The 16,490-nt window shown below is 43.8% G+C and overlaps 1 protein-coding gene and 1 non-coding gene across 4 annotated transcripts in view; both read left to right on the forward strand.

The window, feature by feature from the left end:
* Rnf214 (ring finger protein 214) overlaps positions 1-16,182 on the forward strand; it is a 46,578-nt gene extending 30,396 nt beyond the window's left edge. For 2 of the 3 annotated variants that reach the window (XM_028783663.1, XM_028783664.1), the window contains exons 7-15: positions 9,320-9,416; positions 9,619-9,707; positions 11,510-11,600; positions 11,804-11,902; positions 12,788-13,164; positions 13,286-13,418; positions 13,832-13,936; positions 14,222-14,317; positions 15,486-16,182. In XM_028783663.1, coding sequence (XP_028639496.1) covers positions 9,320-9,416; positions 9,619-9,707; positions 11,510-11,600; positions 11,804-11,902; positions 12,788-13,164; positions 13,286-13,418; positions 13,832-13,936; positions 14,222-14,317; positions 15,486-15,551 — 1,153 coding nt within the window. In that variant the 3' untranslated portion in view covers positions 15,552-16,182. The remainder of the gene's footprint in view (positions 1-9,319; positions 9,417-9,618; positions 9,708-11,509; positions 11,601-11,803; positions 11,903-12,787; positions 13,165-13,285; positions 13,419-13,831; positions 13,937-14,221; positions 14,318-15,485) is intronic. The other variant, XM_028783665.1, reaches the window with a different exon arrangement.
* On the forward strand, positions 2,722-2,831 carry LOC114635166. The gene has a single exon (XR_003713419.1). It is a non-coding gene; the product is annotated as a U6 spliceosomal RNA (small nuclear RNA).
* Positions 16,183-16,490: the final 308 nt, after the last annotated feature.

Here is a 16,490-nt window from a genome sequence, read left to right on the forward strand (position 1 = left end):
CTTCCTCCCTCCCTCTTGCTATGCATATTTAAATGTCTAGCACATTGAGGCTACTCTTAAAGATGTTGAATCAATGAAGAATTCATGCCAGTAATGTTTGACTTTATCTAGTCCTTCTGTGTATGGCTGCCTTGTTTGGAGAAACTGGTTTCATGCTCAGCTTGGCGGTTTAGCCTCTATTCTTGGTACTTCAGAAGTAGAGGCAGGATGATCTGGACTTCAAGGTCACCTTCCTATTCATACTGAGTTGAAGGCAAGCCAGAACTGCACGAGACTGTGTCGGAGCTCTCACACACACCAAAAAGAAAGGGAAGATTTTATAAAAAGTTGTCTTAAGGTCCGGAAATACACCTTTGACTTAACTCTCCACTGGTTTTAGTTCGGCTTTGCTTTCTTGCCCTTATCTAGAATGTACCGTAATTCTGCAGAAAGTCCTTAGGACAAGGACTTGGAGATTCTAACTTTTATCTGTGCCTCTAACAGTCAGAGGTATTTCATGAGACACTTGACATTGGCTCCCTTATTCCACAGAAGTATTCCTGCTTCCACTTGACAGAGGGAAAATGATGTTTACTTTTGTTTTTGAGTCAGAGTCTCATTATGTAGGCCTGGCTACATAGACTAAGCTGATCTCAAATTCACAGAGATCCAACTATCTCTGCCTTCCAAGTACTGGGATTAAAGGTATACTGTGCCTGGCTGATAGATTGATGTATTTGTATTTTAGTTTCTCTGAGGAAAGTTGTTGTAACATCTGAGTGATAATTGGCATTCATAAAGCTCTTACTGTTTGTTAGAGACTGTCTTAGGTATTTTGCTTTATATTAACTCATTTAGTCTACACAGTGGTGCTGTAGAAGGTTGATTCCTGTGTTCTCACCACGTCGTACTCTATGGAATCAAGGCAGAGAAAAACTCACTGGCCAGGCAGTGCAGAGTAGTGAGGCTGGGAGTGGAACCCAGTTGGCCTCAGTTCCAGAGCCTGTGGCTTGCCTGGCTTACCCTCCTCTCATGTCTGATTGCATCACTTTTGTCATTAGCTTGTGTTAGTCACACAGAGACACTTGTGGCATATTTACAATTGTGAAATTGAAGATAACAAGGAAGGAGCTGGAGGCACGGCTCTGCTGTCACTGGTGGCTCTTTCAGAGGACCATATGGCTGCTCGCAAACAGTCCGTTACTCCAGTCCTAGGGAATCCAGCACCCTCTTCTGGCCTCTAAAGATACTTCATGCACATGTTACACAGGTATACATAAAGGCAACACCCATACACACATGTATGCACACACCCACAGTAAAGATTAAAGTTCACATAGCCAGATTTAAAAAAAAAAAAAAAAAAAACAAGGAAAATCTAAGGTGGTAATGGTAGATCTACATAATGAACAGCAATTTCTGTCTGTTTTTTAAAAAACTGTTAGATTTATTATTTTTATGTATATGAGTATTTTGCTTACATGTATATCTGTATACCACAAGCATACCTGGTGCTCATGGAGATCAGAAGAGGGCATCAGATCTTCTAGAAGTAGAGTTATAGATGATCGTGAACCACCATGTGGGTGTTGGGACCTCAGCCTGGGTCCTCTGCAAGAGCATCTAGTACTTTCAGCTACTGAGCCATTTCTCTAGGCCTGGACTGCCATTTTAAATCACAAGTTTTGTTTTTGTTTGTTTGTTTGTGTGTGTGTGTATGCATTTATACATGTACATGTGTATGCATATTACATATATATTCTATATCTTGTATATTACACATATACACATACATCTTTGGGGGACTTTTTAGTGTGTAAACATCTTAGTGTGTGTGCCTGTGTGCATGTGTTTATGCCACTGCATGGATGTGGAGGTCAGAGAGCAACTTACAGTCTCAGTTCTTGCCTTCCTTGTTTGAGACTGGATCTCTTTGTTGGTTTTGCTAGCTAGCCTGTAAGCTTCCAGGTACTCCTTCCCATCTCTCTGTAAGAGTGCTGTGATTACAGATACACACTACTGCCTGCTGCCCTGGCTTTATCTAAATTCTGGGCATTTTAATTTTCATTCTCGCATGGCAAGTGCTTTACTACTGAGCCGTCTCCCTAGCTTCCCCACCTCCTCGGTTTACCTTTTGAGACAGGGTCTTACCCTGTAGCTCAGGCTAGCTATAGAACACAATAGTCCAAACTAGTGCCAAGCTCACGGAAATTCTCCTGCCTTAACCTCCCAGGTACTGGGATTACAGATGCAACCCACCCATTGCTGGGAGTAATAGTAGAACTTTTTATGTGCAGTGTGGTTGTGAGAGGTTGAGCTTAAAATTCAAACCTTAGTTAAACAAATAAGATTTGGGGACTGGAGAGATGGCTCAGTAGTTATGAGCACTTACTGCTCTAGAAGGATATGGGTTCTGTTTCCAACACCAACAGGGTACCCAACAGTGGTTTGTAACTGCAATTCCAGAGGGTCTGATACCCTCTTCTGGCCTTCCTGGACACTGCAAGAATGTGGTGCTCAGACATACTTGCAGGCAAAACAATCATACTCATAAAAAAATAAAATAAATGAATCGTGCTAGGGTGTGATGGCACATGCCACCCATGTAACCCAGTAACCCAGAGGTACAGGCAGGTCGGTCTCTGGCCAGCCTGCTCTACAGAGCACATTCTAGGCTAGCCATGGCTATGTAATGAGACCCTGTCTCTAATAAGTAAGAGAATACATCTTAAAAAAAATTTAATGCTTACTTCTTAGGGAGCACATATACTAAACTTTGGACAATACAGAGAAGATTAGCATGGTCCCTGTGCAAGGATGACACGCAAATTTGTGAAGCGTTCCATATCTTTTAAAAGACTAATATGAGCAGAAGATACAGTTCAGTCTTAAAGTGCTTGCCTAGCACAGACAAGAGCCTAGGTTCAATTCCAGCAATAATAACTAACAAACAAACAAAAAACAAATATCGTGACTATGCGTATGGTAGATATCTTATTAAAACCATTGTGTTGTTTGAGTCAGGGTCTTATACTTCCATTCAGTCTGGACTGAAGTTCATTATGTAGTCCAAGCTAACACCAAACGCATAGCAAATCTCCTGCCTCAACCTCCCAGCTGCTGAGGTCACAAGCGTGAGTCATCACATATAACTAATTCTTTACATGTGCTTTCTCCTCTCAGCCACCATGCAAATACTATTGTTTTTATAAATGGAGAAATTGGTCTACAGAGATTAAGTATCTTGTCGTATAAACAGTACCAAGCAGTCGGGAACTCTATATTAATTATTTTTGTTTTCTAAAATTTTTAAAATTTGTGTGGCTTTTATGATAAAGAATAAAGCTAAGGGGCTGGAGAGATGGCTCAGCTGTTAAGAGCACTGATTGTTCTTCCAGAGGTCCTGAGTTCAATTCCCAGCAACCACGTGGTGGCTCACAACTATCTGCAATAGAATCTGATTCCCTCTTCTGGTATGTCTAAAGACAGCAACAGTATACTTACATAAAATAAATAAATAATTACCCTATTAAAAAATGGGGTATAGAGCTTAACAAAGAATTTTCAACGGAAGAAACTCGAATGGCCGAGAAGCACCTAAAGAAATGTTCAGCATCCTTAGTCGTCAGGGAAATGCAAATGAAAACAACCCTGAGATTCCATCTCACACCAGTCAGAATGGCTAAGATTAAAAACTCAGGTGATAGTAGATGCTGGCGAGGGTGTGGAGAAAGAGGAACACTCCTCCATTGTTGGTGGGACTGCAAGATGGTGCAACCACTTTGGAAATCAGTCTGGCGGTTCCTCAGAAAATTGGACATAGCATTACCCGAGGATCCAGCTATACCACTCCTAGGCATATACCCAGAAGATGCTCGAACATATAACAAGGACATATGCTCAACTATGTTCATAGCAGCCTTGTTTATAATAGCCAGGAGCTGGAAAGAACCCAGATGTCCTTCAACTGAGGAATGGATTCAAAAAATGTGGTATATTTACACAATGGAGTATTACTCAGCTATTAAAAACAATGAATTCGAGAGGTTCCTAGGTAAATGGATGGAACTAGAAATTATCATCCTGAGTGAGGTAAGCCAATCACAAAAGAAGACACATGGTATTCACTCACTGATTATTGGATATTAGCCCAGAACCTTGAAATGCCCAAGATGCAACTCACAGGTCACATGAAGCCCATAAAGAAGGAAGACCAAGTGGGGGTGATTCGGTCCTTCTTAGAAGGAGCAACAAATTACTCAAGGGAGCAGATATGGAGACAAAGTGAGGGACAGACCACTCCACCTGAGTATCCCATGTGCAATCACCAAAGGTAGAGGCTGTTGTGGAAGTCAGGAAGTGCATGCTGATAAGAGCCTGATATGGATATCTCCTCAGAGGTCTTCAAGAGTCTGACATACTCAGAGGCAGATGCTCACAACTAGCCATTGAACTGATCATGGGGTTCTCAATAGAGGAGTTAGAGTGAGGACTGAAGGAGCTGAAAGGGTTTGTGGCCCCATGAGAAGAGCAACAATACCAACCAACAAGAGCTCCCAGGGTCTAAACCACCAGCCTGGGAGCACTTAGGGAGGGATCCAGCGCTTCAGTTGAATATGTAAGAGTGGAGGGCCCTGCTGGGCATAGGTGGAAGAAGAGAACCTTGACTGCATGAAGGCTGGATGCCCCAGAGGGTGGGAATTTTGAGGGTGGGGAGGTGGGAGTGGGGGGGTAGATAGAGGTTACATCCACAGAGAAGAAGGAGGAGGGGTGGGGGGATTGGGGGTTCCTGGGTGGGTGGGGGATGGGGTAAGGGGACAACATAGGAAATGTAAATATAACATCCAATAAAAAAAAAAAGAAAAAAAGAAAAAAAAATCATTATCATAAAAAATAAATCTTTAAAATAAATAAATAAAGTTAATTTTAAAAATATGTAAACATATCAAGACCTGCAATAAGCCAAGATTGTATTATGTGATAGAATTTATTGAATTATGTGATAGAAATTTATTAATTTTAACCACTGATACCCAAAAACTATGTATGAGAAATAATAGAAGTATAGATTTGAAAGAACTCAGACAGATTTTAAAACTTGAGCTGGGCATTGCAGCTCATCTGGCTACTCCCAGCACTTAGGAGACCGAGGCAGGAGAATTGCTGCAAGTTTTACTCCAGTCTGGGCTACAGAGTGAGGCTGGCAAAATCAAAAGCCAGAAAACATCTAATGGATTGTTTTCTGCCCAAAGTGGGAACTGGTGTGTGTGGTCTTTTTCTTTTGTTGTTTTGTTTACACTTACTTTGTGTGTGTGTGTGTGTGTGTGTGTGTGTGTGTGTGTGTGTGCGCGCGTGCGCGCAGCATAGCACACATGTAGAGGTTAGAGGACAATTTTCAGAAATTAGTTCTTTCCTTCTGCCCTGAGAGTTCCAAGGATTGAACTCAGGGCTTCAGACTTGGTGTCGGGCACCTTTGTTCTGTGAACAATCTTGTTTTGTATGTATTTTACGTGGCGTATTATTTGAAAATCTGATGGCTATGTTATAATGTAGCTGAGTATTTTTATCACTGTTTAGAAAATTACCCACTTATTTAATTTTAATTTTATGAGTATGGGGCTTTTCCCAGCATATATATCTGTGAATCCTTGTATATAATGCCTGGGGAGCCAGAAGAGGGCAGCGGCAATTTCCTTAGCGTCAGAGTTAGATGGTTGCAAGCCAACATGTGAGTACTGGAAACCGAGCCCAGCTCTTCTGGAAGAGCAGCCATCTCTCCAGCCTCTGCCAAGTTTTTTTCATTAATAAAAATGTTATTATACATATTTATTTAGCCTCTGCCAATATTTTTTGTTAATAAAAATGTTACTATTATTTATTTATTTATTTATTTATTTATTTATTTATTTATTTGGGTGTGTGTACTAGCTAGTTTTATGTCAGCTTAACAAAAGCTAGAATCATTTGGGAAGAGGGACTCTCAATTGAGGAAATGCCTCTATAGTTCATTTTCTTAATCAGCAATGTGGGAGGCCTCAAGCCATTGTTGGCGACGGCACTCCTGGACTGGTGGTCCTGGATGCTGTGAGAAAGCAGGCTGAGCAGTCTAGTAAAGAGCATTCTTCCACGGCCTCTGCATCAGTTCCTGCCCTGACTCTGTCAGTGATGGACTGTGATGTGGAAGTATAAGCAGAATAAACCCTTTCCTTCCTAAATTGTTTATGGTATGATGTTTTATCATAGATGATAGAAATGCTAACTAAGCCAGGGTATGTGTATGTGTGCAAGCACGTGTGCAGAGGTCAGAGGACAGCTGGCAGAAGTGGGTTCTCTCCTTCCCCGTGTGGGCTCTAGAGATTGAGCTCTGGTCATCAGACTTAGCAGCAAACATCTTCATCCACTGAGTGTTGTGCCAGCTCTTCTACCCATCTGTGTTGTCTGATCAGTCATTGTAGTTTATGTGGACACCTGTTGTGGGCAAACGCCCACATGGAATGGCTTTCTGTTTGTGAATGTATGGAATTTCCCATAGGTGTAAGAGGATTTTCTGATGTAAGTATGTACATATATAAATACATATGTAGCAAAAGACAGATTGTTCCTCGAACATCTTTCAGCTTCAAGGGTATCACCAGACACGGAAGGCAACTGTCTGTCATGCTATCCTATAATTAGCCCACTGTCAAAGAGAGCGTGGGAAACTAGGTGGGGCATTACTGTATTCCACAAAATGTCCCACACATCCTTCTTTATTTTTAAGATTTATTTATGTAATGTGTATGAGCACACTGTAGCTGTCCTCGGACACACCAGAAGAGGGCATCAGACCCCATTATAGATGGTTGTGAGCCACCCTGTGGTTGCTGGGAGTTGAACCCAGGGCCTCTGGAAGTGTTCTTAACCTCTAAGCCATCTCTCCAACCCTGTTCCATACATTCTCATGTGAGAAGATTCCAGCTTTGGAGGCTTATGTGTTTGCCAGGAAGTTATAGCTACCTAGAAGGGTTTTTTTTGGTTTTTCGAGACAGGGTTTCTCTGTATAGCCCTGGCTGTCCTGGAACTCACTCTGTAGACCAGGCTGGCCTCGAACTCAGAAATCCGCCTGTCTCTGCCTCCCAAGTGCTGGGATTAAAGGCGTGCGCCACCACCGCCCGGCTACCTAGAAGTTTTTAAAGAACAGCTAGAGAATTCTTCATGTGACAGAAGTTAATTTGGAGACCATGTGGCACACCTCCTCAGGTCTGTTAACAGAACTTGTCAGTAGAAATCAGATGCAAATTTATGTCAATAAGTGAATGAGTGGGTATGTGGCAAACATACCCAGAATCTCAAATAGAGGGCAGGGGTGTATGGAGGAGAATTGGGTCATAAACAAGACTGTGCGAGAGAATGAGCCTTGGACACTTGTGTTAGGAGAGCTGTTTCTGGGGCTGGAGAGATGACTCCACAGCTGACCGTGCTGAGGACTCAGTCTCCAGTACCACAGCTCACAGCCTTTGTTACTTCAATCCCAGAGACTCCAAAGGTACCAGGAACAGATGTAGTACACGGCCATACATTCAGACAAAACCCCTTTACATATAAGATAAATGAAAAAAATTAAATTAAATTAAGAGGAGAATTGCTGCCTTGTGCTGGGCATGGTAACTGTCTTACTTAGGGGTTTTACTGCTGTGAGCAGACACCGTGACCAAGGCTACTCTTATAAGGACAACATTTAATTGGGGCTGGCTTAAAGGTTCAGAGGTTCAGTCCATTATCATCATGGCAGGAACATGGCAGCATCCAGACAGGCATGGTGCAGGAGGAGCTGAGAGTTCTACATCTTCACCTGAAGGCTGCTAGGAGAAGACTGACTTCCAGGCAGCTAGGATGAGGGTCTTAAAGCCCACATCCACAGTGACACACCTACTCCAACAGGACCACACCTAGTTTGAGTCTAATCTGGGCAACATAGGGACCATATCTGAAAAAAAAAAACCCCGAAAACTAAACTAAACTAAAACTAAGTTGAAACTAAACTAAAAAAGACTATAGATGTGGAGATCCAGGTGTTTGGTTGCAGTACTCAGAAAGCAGAAACAGGTGGGTCTCTGTGACATTTTGGCCAACCTGGTCTGTCTATGTAGCAAGTTCCAGGACAACTAGAGCTACATAGTGAGACCTCGTCTTTAAAGACAAAACAACAAAACCAACTAAGAAAGCAAGAGAAAGAATGACTTGTGTTTTAAATAGTTAAGGTTATCAAACAAGAACAATGAAATCACTTCTCTCAATAGAGAAAGAACAGGAGCATTTCTCTTAGTATGTAACTCTTCCCAAACTATTTTCTTTTACCTTTTTAAAATGCATCGTAGAAAACTTAAAACATGTTCGTTCCATTCTTTCCACGAGCCTGAGTAGTCCATTCCTTTAGCTCACAGTGAAGTGTAATAGGAGACAGTTCTCCTGGTCTCTTCCACAGTGGCTTCTTTAGTCCTGAGTAAGAGGGTCAGCTGTCCCAGTTTAACACAGAAAGACCTGTCTCCTTGGAGATTTTTCAGTGCTAAGCAAACCAGAACAGTTAGTCACCTTAATCCTGAAAGTGACTGTCACCAACCCTAGGGATTGGAGTTGGGGTAGGAAGCATTTTAAAATGGAAGAAATGGATAAAAAATGAGAAGTGCTAGGTATGATGGAAATACATATTTTTTTTTTTGAAACAGAATCTCACTCTGTAGTCCAAGCTGGCCTAAAACATAGTTGTGTAACTAAACTATGTAACATATGTAAACATAGTTGTGACTGTCCTTAAATTTGTGGCAATCCTCTTGTCTTAAAACAATACTGGAATTACTACCAAAACCTGCCACACCTAGTTCACATCTTCCTTTGGAAGAATCTTACTGTAGTTATGGAAATGCAGAGATCTGTGAGCTAGCTAGTAATAAGTGCTGCATTGGTTGTATGTTAGAGGTAAGTATTAACCGGCCCAGGGTTCGGTCCTGTGTTCTTCACTGTCCACATGGAAAGACCCACTGAGAGGTAAAAGGAACATCATAAAGGTTTTGAATGCTCTGAAAATATGGGACATGTGCCTCAGAAGGGGGTTTTGTTTCTTTGAAACAGGGTCTCACATTGTAGTCTAGGCTGGTCTAGAACTCAAAGCAATCCACCTGCCTTAGCCTTCCAAGGACTAGGATTAGAGGCATGCGCTACTATGCCCAGCTAGGTTTGGGCTCGAGGAGATAACATTTTGTACACTAGGTAACTTTATTTGGGCGAGTAGAGAAGTGAACCTGTCCTATGTAACAAGCTTCGTTTCCTTCCTTAACTTTGTTCTTGGCTTCTCATTGTACAGAGAAGTGTGGGAAATGGAGCTGGATAGACTCAAGACCCAGGATGGGGAAATCAACCGGAACATTATGGAAGAGACAGAGCGGGCCTGGAAGGCAGAGGTAGGAAGAGCCAGTGTCTTCAGAACCTGGGCTCTGTGCTCCCAGGCGCTCTACAGTTGTGGTAGTAGAGAAGTAGAAGCCTGGAAACATTTGTTCTAACTACAGGTAGTTTGTGATTGTAAAGTTAACAAGTTCTCTCTTCCTCCCCGACTTCTTCTACCCCCCCCCCCCTTGTGTGTGTGTGTGTGTGTGTGTTCCTTAGATCCTGTCACTAGAGAGCCGGAAGGAATTGCTGGTGCTGAAACTGGAAGAAGCAGAAAAAGAAGCAGAACTTCATCTGACTTACCTCAAGTAAGTGTCTCCCTCTAAGGCCAAGGTGGGTAGGCCTGGCCTGCATCTGTCTTCACAAGACTCTTAAGGCTTTATCTGTGTTCTCTTCTGTGTTCTTTCTGCACTTTCTCACTCTTTTCTCTTCTTATAGTTTTATACTTTTTATTACTGTATTTCTGTTTGAGTAAATACTCTCTGCTAAACCATCAAAGTATAATCTAGGTCTTTGGAGCTTTGTTTCTTCCATGGCCATTTCTCCTCTGTCGGCCCAGGATTTAGAGGCTCTCTATAGCATTTTCAGGCAGGCAAGAAACCTCTTGGTGGGATGATGTCATGAACCAGGCATGGTGTTACGTTCCTGTAATCCCAGTACTTGGGAGTCTGAGGCAGTAGGATTGAAAGTTCCAGGCCAAGATGGGAGACCCTGTCTCAAACAGAAAGGTAGTATGATTTATGTGAAGCAGATGACTTAGAATCTTGGGTTTCTCTAGCATTTGCTCCCACCTCTTTTTTCAAGAATCATTACCCAACAACTGTTTCTTAGCATAGAACTGGAGTTTAGAGCAAAAACCCAGGCTCTGGCAGCCCTGCCACTCATCCCAGTATACCAGTTAAAGAGATTAGTGATAGGAAAAACAGAGAAGATACAATCAACGTGGCCACATTGGGAAGAATAATAAAGGGACCCAGAAATGCCAGAACTGCCTTTGGAGTACCAGCATGAGCTTTAGGTTCATCTGTTTATATAAGGACTTTTTATTCTTATTTATGAGTGTATGTTTGAGTGTAAGTACACGGGTACCCACAGACAGATGCCAAGGGTGTCGGATGGATGCCCACAGTTGGAGTTATAGGCAGTTGTGTAGTGTTCAGTGTGAATGCTGGGAACCAAACTTCTTTCTTCCACAGAGCAGCAAGCACTGTTGACAGCTGAGGCATCATCTCTCCAGTGTAGGGCTTTGCTGGAGATAGGATTTTGTGTAGTCAGGCTGCCTGGAACACTTGATTCTTCTCCCTCTACCTTCAGAATGTTTGGTTTATAGGTTTCCGTCACCATGTGGCACTGAACTTCACGATTAAATAGAGGAGATATTGGGGCAAGGGACAAGAGGTTCAAATAATTAACCAGTGTGGCTCAAGACGTGCTCTCATTGATATTTGTCTCAGTACTTGTTCTGAAGAAGTCCCTTAGATGTCATCATGTGAGGGGATCAGTCTGGTTCCTATAAGATGACCCCTTCTACTCCAGGGTCCAGGCTAACCCTCATGGATGACTGCCCTTATCAGGAGGGGCAGCCTTTCCTGGAAGTTGTAATTCCTCCTTGAATCCCTGGTGATTGCAGCTTTAGGACAGTTGTCTCTGTGCCATCATCATCAAAAGGAGAGGGAATTATAGATTAGATACTTGTTGATAAGTAACACAGGCTAGCTAAGTGACATGCCTATGCAGAGGCCAGCACACGGAGACACAAAGAGGAGACACAGAGTGAAGGCAGCAGTGCTGAGCTGTCATCCATCAGCTACTATGAGAGACCAAGTGTGGAGGCAATGCTTTTTGGCCCAAACGATTTCTAAACCTGTATTTTCCATAAATCAAGAATTGATTGTCAGTCAGGTGGTGGTGGCAGTGACCAGCTTTAATCCCAGCATTTGGGAGGCAGAGGTAGGCATATCTCTGTGAGTTCAAGGCTAGCCTGGTCTACAAAGCAAGCTCCAGGACAGTCAAGGCTATTCAGAGAGAGACCATGTTTTGAAAAACAAATAAACAAAGGATTGTTTGATTGTTGTTTTATCAATTCTATGAATTCTTTGTGTTTTGAAAGGTCAACTCCTCCAACACTAGAGACAGTTCGTTCCAAACAAGAGTGGGAGACAAGACTGAATGGAGTTCGGATAATGAAAAAGAATGTTCGGGTAAGTGTAGTTCACAGCGATGATTCAGTCAGCCCCAGTTTGTGTTTAACCTCTCCTGACAGTAGGTTGGCAGGTAGCCGTTTGCACTGCTGCCCAGAGCTGCTCCTCCCTGCTGTGGGGTCCTGAGAGTGGCAGCTTTCTTCTGAGGTCCGCTCAGCCTAGCAGTAGATAGAAGACAGTCCTTTCTGTTCCTTTTGCTACAGGACCAGTTTAACAGTCACATCCAGCTCGTGAGGAATGGAGCCAAGCTGAGCAGCCTTCCTCAGATCCCTACCCCGACTTTGCCTCCGCCACCCTCAGAGGTAAGTACTGGCTCTGACGAGTCCTCCTGTGTGCACTGTGAACAGAGTCGCAGGTGTCTGCTTGTTCTTTTTACGAAGACATTGGGACCGTCATCATTTAGTGCCAGGGTGGAAGAGTTGCTCACTGATTTCCGCAGTTTTCTCTCTTTAAAAAAAAAAAAAAAGATGGTTGTTTTTGTTGTTGTTGTTTTGATTTGCTGGTAGTTTTGACTATCCTGGAACTGTGTAGACCAGGCTGGTCTCAAACCCGCCTGCCTCTGCCCCCTGAATGCTGGGATTAAAGGCAGGTACCATCACCACCCAGCTTCTAAAAATTTTTTATATGTGTCTATATTTACATAATGTATGTGTGAGTGCATGCTCGTATGTGTGTGTATGTATGTGTGTGTATGTGTGTATGTTCCCATACACTTAGGCCAGAGGTCAACTTTGGGTTACTTGCTACCTTTTAGAGTTTGTTTGTTTGTTTGTTTGTTTGAGATGAGGTGTTACTCAGTATGAGTAACTCCTTATGTAGACCAGGCTGGCCTCAGATTCACAGAGACCCAGCTACCTCTGCTTTCTGAGTGCTGGAATGAAAGATATGCATTACCACACCGAGCCTGTGTACCTTACTCTTTGAGACAGGGTCTCTTGCTGAACCTAGAGCTCAGGGCTTGGCTAAACTGGCTAGCCACTGTGGGGATCTGCTTGTCTCTGCCCCTGAAGCATTAGCATTACAGATACACACCCCACTATAGGCGTTTATGTGGACGTTGGGATATGAACTCAAGTCCTTATGCTTGCAAGGCAGGTGCTTTACCTACTGAACCATCTCTGTAGCCTTTCTCCAGTTCCTAATCTTTTCTCCCCGTCTCTTTTGTGTCTACCTCTTCCTGTCTGCAGGCAGATTTCATGCTTCAAGTATTTCAGCCCAGTCCGTCTCTGACCCCTCGGATGCCCTTCTCTATTGGGCAGGTCACTATGCCTATGGTTATGCCGAGTGCGGATCCTCGCTCTTTGTCTTTTCCAATCTTGAACCCTGCCCTTTCCCAGTCCAGCCAACCTTCCCCTCCTCTTCCTGGCTCACATGGGAGAAACAGCCCAGGCTTGGGTTCCTTGGTCAGCCCTCATGGTCCACACATGCCTCCTGCTGCCTCCATTCCGCCTCCCCCAGGCTTGGGCGGTATTAAAGCTTCTACTGAAACTCCCCGGCCCCAACCAGTAGACAAACTGGAGAAGATCCTGGAGAAGCTGCTGACTCGGTTCCCACAGTGCACTAAGTAAGTGTCATCAAGGGTCAGTTCCAGTCTGTCAGAGAAATGCTTACGATCTGAAGTAAGGAGGTAGTGTGGATGTTCCCAGGAAATCTAAGTTTCTTTCCCTAACACTGTTTGTCCTCAGGGCCCAGATGACCAACATTCTTCAGCAAATCAAGACAGCACGTACCACCATGGCGGGCCTGACCATGGAGGAACTAATCCAACTGGTAGCTGCACGACTGGCAGAGCAGGAACGGGTGGCATCAACCACTCAGGTAAGAGGAGCCTCAGGGTGAGAACTTAGGCCTGCCGAGAGGTTGAGAAAGAAGCCAACCAGAAGATCTGGAAGTGAGGAGATCAGAGCAAGGAGTATCTGCTCTGCTTTTTTCTGCTTTTTTCATCATTAAAAGTGAATTTATTTCTTTTTGTGCTTTTTTTAAATTAAATTTATTTGTGTGTGTCTGTGTGTCTGTGTGTCTGTGTGTCGTATGTTGTGTGGAAGTTGGAAGATAACTTGTGGGAGTCCATTTTCTTCTACCATGTGAGTTCCAGGAATTGAACTCAGATCGTCAGGCTTACGTGCAAGCACCTTTACCCACTGAGCCATCCTGCTGGCCCCAGTTTCTTTTTTGATACATGCTCTGTTGCTCAGACTCTTCCCTCACTTTGCAATTATTTCTGCCCACAGCCACTTGGTCGGATCCGGGCTTTGTACCCTGCTCCTCTGGCCCAAATCAGTACCCCAATGTTCTTGCCTTCTGCCCAAGTTTCATACCCTGGAAGGTCTTCACATGTAAGACTCTTTTCTTTTAACACTGGGATGTGGAGAAGCACAGGGTGAGGAGGGAGTGGGTTACAGGTAAGAATGCTAGAGGAAACCATTATCTCCACAGCAGGGTTGTTTGCAGCCCTCCAGGGAACACGCTGCAAGTACTTTAGGCAGGAATCTAGCTTAGGACTTGTATCTCTTTCGCTGAAGAATAGTTTTGCACCATGGAACAAATGGATGGAGTCATGGGCATAGCAGGCAAGGTGACCTAGAGCTTGGCTAGCTATGACAAGCCTTCTTGTCCCACAGGCTCCACCCACTTGTAAGCTGTGTCTGATGTGTCAGAAACTTGTCCAGCCCAGTGAGCTGCACCCGATGGCCTGCACCCACGCACTGCACAAGGAGGTAGGTTTTGTATAGCATGTTGGGCTCTCCTCTGACAGACAGCTGAGGTAATTTGTCTTGACTGTCTTACTGGGTTGATGCTCATCATGAGTATGTAGTCAAAGTTTTCAGTCCCCTGTGGCCTCGCCATCAGCAGAGCTCGGAGTCCGCAGCTAGATGCTCATAGATTTTCACCCCGTTCTCTGCAGGTGACTCATAGGCAGCTTCTCCTTAAGCACTGAGAACTTATTTTCTTGGATATGTTTTGCTTGAGCTGAGAGAAGTGATAGGGCCTAATCAGGTAGGAGATTAGTAACTACAGTAGCAGAATAGTTTAAAGGTGTGCCGTCTATTTATTTATTTATTTATTTATGTTTTTTTTTTTTTGAGACAGGGTAGCCCTGTGTAGCCCTGGCTGTCCTGGAACTCACTCTGTAGACCAGGCTGGCCTAGATTCACCTTCCTCAGCCTCCTGAGTTCTGGGATTAAAGGCATGTGCCACCACCGCCCGGCCATGTGACTCCTTAACCATTTGATTTTATTCATTTTCTTTTTCCAAGTAGAAACTGGGTTAACATCTAAATTCTTTCAACTTTTTATGTAGATAAGAATGACTTTGAACATCTGATCCTCTTGCCCCCACCTCTGTGCTGGTTTATTGGTGGTGTGGATTCCCCCATGGCTTTCTGCATGCTAGGCAAGCACTCAGCTATGTCCTTAGCGCTTTTTACATTTACAAACCCTGAGGGCACACTCATACATTGAGTAAATAAGGTTTTTTTATTTTTTTTGGTTTTTCGAGACAGGGTTTCTCTGTGTAGCCCTGGCTGTCCTGGAACTCACTCTGTAGACCAGGCTAGCCTTGAACTCTTGAACTCAGAAATCCACCTGCCTCTGCCTCCCAAGTGCTGGGATTAAAGGCGTGAGCCACCACCGCCCGGCCAATAGTTTTTTGTTTTTTTTGTTTTTTTTTTAACGGTAGAAAAAAAAGACACCTGTGATAACCTCAGACCTCCATGCATATATGCGCATGCACGAGCTTGTTTTCATAAATAGCCCTGCTAGTTCATCTGGTCCCTGTGAGAATTTTTGAGAGTTAGATCTTATGATCTTTAATGGCACTCTCTGCTAACCTTACTTTGTTTTCCCAGCTAAGTCTGAGATATTATGTGTGTCTCTTTCTTTCCAGTGTATCAAATTCTGGGCCCAGACCAACACAAATGACACTTGTCCCTTTTGCCCAACTCTTAAATGATGGACCCGACGGGGAGGAAGCAGTGGAGATCCGGATGTGAACAGGAAGCGCGGGTTCAAGATTTCTAAACCTCTCTATATTTATACAGTGACATATACTCATGTCGTGTACATTTTTATTATATAGGTGATGTGTGTATAGAAAGTCTGTATTCAAATGTTCGTAATGAAAGTATGTATATAATGCAGAAACACCCCTCCCCCTCACCTTGCAGTTTTGGGGGGATGCAGACTGTAGGGATATGTGATGTTTAATTTGGCCTTGAAATCATGACCCCTGCGTAGGGCTGTGCCTAACCCATCTAGGAGGCTGGTGTTGCTCCAAGGCCGTCCTGCTTTGGTCTGGCCCAGCCTCTAGTCCATTTTGATAAGGCTTGTGTATGGAGATTTGACGTCTGGTGCTCACCTGCTGTGCATCCAGATGCTGGCCTTGCAGGGGTCTCCGAGCCTTGGTGGAGTTCTAGCCACTCTATTGCAGTAGACAAAGTGATACTGATTGAGGGGACAACTGTAACTCTGATAGTTTGATTCTTCATTGAACATTTTACTGTTAATGCTCATTATTTATACATTGATGTCAGGTACACAGGATATTCTGTTTTACGTCAGTAAAATCCACAGTCCAAGAACAACAAGATCAGGTTCCATTTCTCCCACCATCTTCTGTCTGCTCTGCTTTCTGGATAGAAAAGCACAATTTATAGATTTTCCCCCTGGGCCAAGCCACTATCCCTTGTTGCCATTGATTTGGCCTCCACTAAGCACTGAGAGGCCAGGCTTGCAAAGTGCTTGCCCTTCCCATTCCTCTGGTCTCCTCGCCTAGCTATCCCCTCCCCACAAAGGTTAAGGCAGTTGGTTCACCACCAAGTGGTTTGATGACCTTGGGTGAGCTCCAGACAGGCACTGGGGTGAGATATCTGTGCAGTTACTTGCAGAATAA

The sequence above is a fragment of the Grammomys surdaster genome, unplaced genomic scaffold (genome assembly GCF_004785775.1).
Source record: "Grammomys surdaster isolate TR1022 unplaced genomic scaffold, NIH_TR_1.0 1164, whole genome shotgun sequence".
NCBI classification, from domain to species: Eukaryota; Metazoa; Chordata; class Mammalia; order Rodentia; family Muridae; genus Grammomys; species Grammomys surdaster.